Source organism: Quercus suber, unplaced genomic scaffold (genome assembly GCF_002906115.3).
Source record: "Quercus suber isolate HL8 unplaced genomic scaffold, Cork oak 2.0 scaffold_813, whole genome shotgun sequence".
Lineage (NCBI taxonomy): Eukaryota > Viridiplantae > Streptophyta > Magnoliopsida > Fagales > Fagaceae > Quercus > Quercus suber.
The window spans coordinates 96471-105524 of NW_027070245.1; the positions used below are offsets into that span (position 1 = coordinate 96471).

General features: G+C 29.9%; 1 protein-coding gene across 1 annotated transcript; it reads left to right on the forward strand.

Moving 5' to 3' along the window:
- The first annotated feature begins 1900 nt into the window (after positions 1-1900).
- LOC112003859 (protein DETOXIFICATION 49) lies at positions 1901-3967 on the forward strand. The gene has a single exon (XM_024036078.2). The coding sequence runs from the start codon at positions 2213-2215 to the stop codon at positions 3860-3862; it is 1650 nt and encodes a 549-aa protein (XP_023891846.1). The 5' UTR covers positions 1901-2212; the 3' UTR covers positions 3863-3967.
- The last annotated feature ends 5087 nt before the right edge of the window (positions 3968-9054 follow it).

The following is a 9054-nucleotide window of genomic DNA, read 5'->3' on the forward strand; positions in this document are numbered from 1 at the left end:
AACTAAACTAAATGTGAGAGACAAAAAGAGTGAAAGATGCAGCAGCTGTGAGCTTGAGTATTGAGACTTGAGCTTTTGGCAATGAGTGTCAAACTTGATGAGCTTCTGAGATCGAACAGTGTATGGATGCAACAACGGTGAACTTCTTAGATCTAATAGTTAAGGAAGTAACAAACACAACAAAAGATGCATGGTTTAATTGTGATTTGATTTGATTTCTAGACTTCAAGTGGGTTCAAATAAGAAAGAAGAAAAATTTTTAATTGTGATTTGATTTATAACGAGATAGCACGTGAAAAGCTTTGAAAAATTTGTATAAAAAAATAATTTTTTCTAAAACCAAGATAATGGGTAATGGCTATAACCCACTGACTATAAATAGCATGTTTTCTTTTACTTGACATTATTTTTTATTTGTTAACTTTTTTTTTTAGTATTTGTTTACTTTAAACTTTATTTACATTTTTTGTTTAGGTTCGTGGGGCATATTTATTTGGTTTTTTTGGTTAGGGATTAATTTCTAGTAAAGTATATTTGTAAGACATGGAAATAACGAAGCATCCTAAAAATAAATAAATAAGTAAATAATAGTTTTACTTCAATGAAATTGGTAATACTTCATTGTAGCGTTATAATGAAAGTGAATGAGCTTACATTAAGCTTGCTCCCCAAGATTCCATGCTTGGCTCCATCCTTCAACTGTTCTAAAAAAAAAGTAGTACAGTATAAAAAAGTTATATTTCTAAACTTATTATTATTAAATTAATTCCCAAAAAAAGCTTTGAATTTTATAACATTGGCTAAAAGAATGAGAATAGAGGCCACAAACGCGTGGACCCTGCGCATAAATTAAATGAACAAAAAGCGATTTAACAAAAAGTAAAGGCCTGGTGTGGGATGTTTTTCTATTAATAAAAGTCTTATTTAATCGTCCCCTTCATTTAATCAGTTACAGTTTTTTAAAAAAAGTTTCACTTAATCTTCTTACATGTTCCCGATTTACTGAACATCAAAATTTAACATTCCTCTGTCCAAGCAATGTAAATTAGGGTCATTTAAGGTTGTGTTTAAATGAATAATTTGAAAATTTTTGAAACTTTTATAATTAATGATGGAATTTAGTTTGATACAAATTTTAATCCTATCAATTTCAATTTTAATTGTTACATGAATATATTTAAAAAATTAATAAATTAAAGTATCCCCTACGTACTGACAATAAATGTGATGAGTGATTATAATGGATAGTGGTAATAGTGATAGTAATGATAGTAATAACAACAATAAAAGGCAATAATAGTTGTGGTGGTAACAGTGAAAACAACAACGGTGGTAATGATACGAAGAATAATGACAATAGTATAGAAATAACAATATTGATACTTTGGTAAATATGTCAAAATGATAGATTTTTCATTGTTTTTTTTAGAATAACTATTTATCTTTTTGACCAAAACAAGGGTTATCTTCCTTAGAAATTCTCAAATTCCAACAAAGTAAAGTTTGATAACAAACTGACATTGAATAAAAAATTTTAATTGTGCACTAACTCCTTGTAGGCCCTAAGCATCAAGTCAAGCTCTCATTATCAAATTTAAAATGGGTCTAAATTAAAACCGCCTTGTCCTTTATTCCTAATCCGTTGACACAAAAAACCACCCCCCAAAAACGCCTTTCATCTCTCCGACAGAGCAATAAATAAATATAAATAAAATTTAAGTATAGTAATGCTTGGCATAAATAAATATGTGCCCACAATTTAATTGCAGAATATGAGGTTAAAAAGCTTACCATCAAACGTAAATATCAACATCAATACGAGAGTTCGGTGAAGCCTATATAGTCACATTAAAAGAAGTTTCAACACCCACAAAAGTTTCAACGCATTCCGTGTTCTTCTGTGCCTCTTTTTTCTGTCCGTGTGTATTGGTCATGTATTTGCTGTCTTTCTCTTGAGTCTTGCAGGCCAAACAGTGACAAAATTCGGTCATAAAAGGACGCTCGAAGGCTTCAGAAGAATCCACTAGCAACTTCGAAGTTGAACAAGCATCACAACACAAACGCCCAATTCCTTAGCTATTTAAGGCCATTTAAGACAGTACATTCTACTAACTCTCTCACCCCAAGTAAATCCCACTCTTTTTTTTTTCTCTCTTTCTTTCACATCTCCAACCACCCTATACCTGCGTGTGTTTAAAAAAAGTCCAAATCCATGTGCCGGTTACCTTCATCTCCCACTTCCTGTGGAAGCAATTCAGACCAACCAAACCTAATTCCCTCAACCAAACTCCAAGTGCCCGACATGCGCACCCCTTTGATCCCCACTACCCCAACACATGTACCTGAACATGAACATGAACATGAACATCAAAATCAACAAGAGCCCCAGAAGACCCATCTCTCTCTTGCTGTCTCGGAAGCCAACTGCATAGCCAGGATAGCTTTTCCAATGGTATTAACAGGTCTATTACTCTACTTGCGCTCCATGATCTCCATGCTCTTTCTCGGTCACCTTGGTGAGCTTGCTTTAGCCGGTGGTTCTCTAGCTATTGGTTTTGCTAACATCACTGGTTATTCTGTTCTCTCTGGCCTTGCCATGGGAATGGAACCCATCTGTGGTCAAGCCTTTGGAGCCAAAAGATTCAAACTTCTTAGCCTTACCATGCAAAGAACAGTGATTCTGCTTCTATTTACTTCAATTCCCATTTCTTTTTTATGGTTCAACATGAAGAAAATTTTGACCTTTTGTGGTCAGAAAGATGATATAGCAACCCAAGCTCAATCTTACATTCTCTATTCTCTTCCGGACCTTCTTTCGCAATCTCTTTTACACCCTATACGAATATATCTCCGATCACAATCCATAACTCTGCCTCTAACATTCTGTGCAACTCTTTCTATTCTTCTTCACATTCCCATCAACTACTTTCTTGTTTTTGTACTCAAACTTGGAATTAAAGGCGTTGCTTTAAGTGGTGTTTGGACCAACTTCAATCTGGTAGGATCATTAATCGTATATATTATCATCTCCAAGGTGTACGAGAAAACTTGGGTTGGAATTTCAACAGAGTGTTTCAAAGGTTGGAAATCTCTATTGAATTTAGCCATTCCAAGCTGCATTTCAGTTTGCTTAGAATGGTGGTGGTATGAAATTATGATTTTACTATGTGGGTTATTACTCAATCCTGAAGCAACCGTTGCTTCCATGGGAGTTCTGATTCAAACCACGGCTTTGATCTACATTTTCCCATCTTCTTTAAGCTTTGGTGTGTCAACAAGGGTTGGAAATGAACTTGGTGCCAACAATCCAAAGAAGGCAAGACTAGCTGCGATTGTAGGCCTTTCTTTCAGCTTCACGTTGGGATTTTCAGCATTGGTTTTTGCTGTAACGGTTAGGAAGATATGGGCAAGTATGTTCACACAAGACGCCGAGATTATTGCTTTGACATCTATGGTTTTGCCCATTATTGGACTTTGCGAGCTCGGAAACTGTCCACAAACAACTGGTTGTGGTGTTTTGAGAGGAACAGCTCGGCCTAAATTGGGTGCTAACATAAACTTGAGTTGTTTTTACCTTGTGGGAATGCCAGTTGCAGTGTGGTTGAGTTTTTACGCAGGGTTTGATTTCAAAGGACTTTGGCTAGGCCTTTTAGCCGCGCAAGGGTCATGTGTTGTGACCATGTTGTTTGTCTTGTGTCGAACCGATTGGGAACGTCAAGCCCAAAGAGCTAAGGAGCTTACTGAAACTACTACCACCATAGATGATGATAACCAAGAAGCTGAGAGATTAAAGGATAAAACACAGGATTCTCGTTTCAGTTCTTTCGATCATAACGTAGAGAGTCATAATTCACCGGTTTGATTTTCTCTTAGGAACTCACAAATTTTTGTAGTAGCATCTCTCTCTCCACTTGTACATTCCAAATTTTTTATTAGTTAATTGTTACGTTGTATTTCTTAGCCAAAAGTTTTTTCTTCTCTCTGTTTAAATCTAAATTATACTCTTAAAGTTTGCAGGCTACATAAATTTATTTTATACTAACCTATCCAATATTAAATTGTTAATTTGACGAATTAAAAAAATGATCTGATGAATTAATACTAACCAAATTAAAGTTAATTTCATATAAAAAATCAAATATCTTGATTCAAGCATAAAATTTAACAAAACGAAATGAAAATTTATTATTCTTTTAGATAGGATTTTTTTTTTTTTTTTAAATGATAGGAGTTTTACTTTATCTTGGATAAGGTGATGTATCCTTGAGTAAAGTTATAATTTAATTTTCAATTTTGATTTTTGTGTTAAAATATAGATAGAGATTGTTTGATGTGTAGGTTGTAGCCATGCAGGAGAATAGGTGGCTAATGTTAAAAATCTACCATGTAACATATTGGTTTATAAAAATTAAAACCTTAAAATATTTTTTGACAAAGTTTAGCTACAAAATTGGTTGTAGCAACCTTATTCAATAAAATAAACATTATTATATATATTAAAAATCTAACCGTTGAATTACAAGTTTTTTACGCTCTTATTACACATGTCAAATTTTGTGTTAATCAAACATTACCTACTATATAATCTTTAAGTTTATATTATTATGCATAATTTTAAATTACAAAAACTTGCAATTTAAACAATTTATTGATGACATAGCTATTGATCTTTAATTTTCTAAAAATTTTACAAGCATGAAGAATATAAGAAGAAGATGTAATTCAATGGTGGATTTGTCAAAATTTATCTCCAATAAAAAGATATTGAATAAGGTTGTAACCTTAAGTTACAACTAATTTTGTAGCTAAACTTTGTCTAACATTTTTGCCACAAAAAATTTATGATTTTCTATTGGTCTAATATTCTGGAAACTTTTTTAGAGTTGAAAAAAATAATGCTCAATCCTTTTTTATCTTTTAAACGACTTGTTATCATACAATTTTAGAAAATGCTAAAGGTAATATTAATTCATACAAATTAATGTGACAATGATTGGATCAGTGGGTTTCAAATGTCTAATAAATAAGTGTTTGATTTTTTATATGTATTATTGGTGAGAAATCAGTTTATAAACTTTATGAAATGAACTATGTAAATTCTTAACAGTCTTCTACAATTTTGGGTCTATTTGTGACGGGGTTCCTTTTTTATAAAGGGGAATAAAACTTTTTTAATGGTGGACTTAGGCCTAAGACTTGAGCCACGACTGAAAGTTTGGATAAATTATCATTTTTATCCGTAAAATTTAATGTTTTACCATCTATCTATAATTATAATTTTCTTCTAAAAAACAATTCTATAATTATACCATATATTTTACTCAAAAAAAAAAAGGTAGAAAAACTGAAGATATTTGATTTTTTATAGATCTTATAATATTTTACCACATAAACTTTTAAGGTATTTTTACACATCAGAATTCTTACATATATTTTTAATTGAATTTAAACTCTATTCCATATTTGAACTCTCCACTAAAATCTTGGCATATTATATTTTCTTTAAATGTTTGAATATATAGTTTCTACATACAAACATTATCATTTATTGACTAATATTAAAATATGTGTTTTCATATACAAACACTATCCTAATAAATGCCCAATATTAAAATATATGTTTCCATAAACAAACGCAATCATAATAAATACTTATTAATAATGTAATAATTATTATAATTATCAAATTTCATAAATAGATAAAATAATAAATAAAAATAAAAGAATAATATTAGGTTACTTTTCTGTGCATCAAATGAGTTACCAACTAGTAATATATAAAATATATATTAATTAATTACTTTAAATTTTATTCTATATTTAAACACCCAATTATACTATTAACATATCATGTCTTTTGAAAATAATAATAGAATAAATAGTTGCATATAAAACACAAGAGTAATAAAATAAATGTCAATTAATAATTAAATGCCTAAATAATTAATAATAACAGTAATTATATATTTAATAGTTCCATATAAAACACAATAGTAATGAATACTCATTAATATTTATCATAATGATAAAATTTCATGTTTAATAGTATTCAATATACAAACACAATTATAATAAATGTCAATTAATAACTATAATAATATCAAATTTCATATTTATATACAAAATATAAAATAGAGAAAATCATATGTTTATTAAAATTTCTTGTGCATTCCATGGATCACTAGCTCGTTTTAATTCTTAAATTATAGTATTTTTATCAAGTTGATTCTTTCATCCATTGTCATTTATAAAATTGCAGTGAATTAAATTTCAATAAATCATTGCCACATAATATATCGGTGATCACTAAACTTTACATTAGTTTTATAAACTGAATGGAAGGACCAATTTCACAAAAGTACAATAATAAAATAGAAAAAAAAAAGGGGAAAAATGTAACAATTCACTTTGTGGACGACCTAATTGTTTCGATTTTGAATAATAATATATAGATGCTTTGGATTTCACTCGTTTCCCAATAAGTCAATAGTAAAATAGATTATCCTTCATAAAAAGAAAAGGTAAAATAGATTATCCACATTTTGATTCCAACACGATTCCTGATTAAAAAAAAATACTAATAATGAATTAATTAAGTATAAACAACAACAACAAAAAAATCGAGAGTGGACCCAGACGCTATAATGCGAGTTGGATTTGCTCTGCATGTTGTTAAGAAAATGGGCCTCCATTTCGGTTTGCTTGACTCTTACCTATATTGGACCTGTCATCCTTTGTTAGTATTGTTATAATTAATTATTTATATTTCGTTTATAAAAAATAAAAAATTATTTATATTTTTTTATGGTAAAATTATATATATTTCAAAAGTACAAGGATGTGATACACTTATTACTCGCTCTTTTTCTATAACAATACATTATTATTCCATAAAAAAAAAAAAAAAACTCATTATGTAAATTTATAATAATTTATCGTTTATATGAAAAGATAGAATACCATATCTCTATATTATGGGGTACTTTATTATTTTTTCTTTATAACATGCAAACTCAATAAATAGGGTGATATATATATATATATATGTATGTATATTGGATAATTTAATAGGTAGGGGTCTACGAAAATTTAAACCTTTGATGTCATAATTGAAAGCATTTGAAGGTGCATGTAAGTTGAGCAATAAAATTCTTGGTAAACAAGAGTGATATCTTTATGTAACAATTACATACAAAGTCCCTCTCATACAGGCACAAGTCTCACACTTGTAAGGATCACATTCATGCATGTGAGATAGACATTGTATGCAACCATTACAAAAAAATAACAAATCCAGCAAACAACCCACTCAACTAATTAACTTGTCAACACTCCTCGCATTTGTATACAAGATCAACGCATATAAACTAGGCATGGCCAAAAACTTTGTAACTTGGGTTACTATCCAATTTTTTGTCATTAGAAAGAACTTGGATTTGGATCCACTCTCCCACTATTTGTAAGAAAAAAAAAATACAGACATGAATGCGAGAATGATATCATATATATGCAAAAATTAAATTTTGATTATGAAATGGAGAGAACTTAATTTTTTGAAGTTCTTAGAATAAATTCATTCTAGAATTTTTGAATCCATTCATTTTAAAATGAGTGGATTTAATGTTGTCATGTTTCATCAACATTTAAACAAATGTTAACTATTATTATTTTGATACCTATTTAAGTTATTTATAATTTGGTAGAATCTAATTTACTTGTTTTAAAATAAATGAATAGAATTTAATTTTTAAGTATTTTATAGAGGAGTTACCTTTACAAACCCCAAACATCCTCATCCATTTCAAACACGTATTGCCCACTTAAAGAAATTTTTTGAAGACAATGAATCTTCAACTCTATAATCAAGTCTTGCCCCGATTTACCTTCTCCTTTGGATCAGATTGGACTATTTCCATTTAAGTATATATTTATGTCATAAGAAAAGATATGATATATAATTAGATTCAACGGATTTGATAACAAATGACATTGACAAGCATATCCCATCTGAAAAGGAAATAAAATGTGAAATTGTCGAAGTTGTAATGTTGTATACATACATGTGAATGGAATCAAACATTTGTAGATTTTAAAAGGCCCTTTTAGATATATATTACTGTCAGTTTCTTTAAGATTTTCTTTCATTTCCCTGTATGTGTTTTAAAAATATTTAGTATTCTAAAAAAGAAAAAAAAAATGAGTTCAATTAGAAATATTGTACATTCTCTGGTCTCATTATGATCCTCCTATTGTCCACTACTATCCTAAATGTCTAAGCAACTAAAGCATGGGAGTGCAGTTTAGAAGTGTCATTATGAATACCAGAATTTGGCGTCTCTAAATGGAATCGTCACCAAACTAACATACTAGATACCTGTGGAGTTTTAAAGTCATCTAAGCCACCATTTAGCTCAACTTGCAAAATCATATATATTCAATCAATTCCATATTATCATTTCCTCTCTTTTTTTTTTTCTTTTTTTGTGTGTGTGTTATCGTTTCTATATTTTATGAAGGATTATTGGGGTTTTGGGGGGGGGGGGGGGGGGTGGGTTGCATGGGCACATGGTAAATGAATAGAAAATTCCTATTTCGGATTTACTTTTGTTTTTCTTAATGGTTTTGTAATACATTATTAATATCCTATATATAATTTGATAAGTTTGCCTATAGCTAGCGTTGAAAAGAAAACTTCGAAACAATAAACCCCTTTAGATTCCGAAAGAGTTTCTTTTTTGGCTGAATGATTATTCCAAAATTTGACTTCTTGTTTTATTCATTGGGTTTGTTTATTTAAATTTTAAATTTTGGTGCGAACCCTTTATCTGAATTGACCTAATATTGTATATTGCTAAGGTTGTGTAGAATTTTATTTAATACTTTTTTTCAGTTAGCTGAAAACTATGGGTTTGAGTTGGAGATATATATGCATGTACGCCGGCTAGTGAATGCCGCCGGAAATTGTGTACTTCTTTTAATTATCTGAATTTTTTGACAAGACAGAAGTCTCTGCCGGCTACCCTCAATTTCCACTTTCTCTACCATTACACTCCA

Excerpts from the sequence above, each read along its gene's own strand:
- LOC112003859 (XM_024036078.2), top strand. The coding sequence starts at position 2,213 with ATGTGCCGGTTACCTTCATCTCCCACTTCCTGTGGAAGCAATTCAGAC.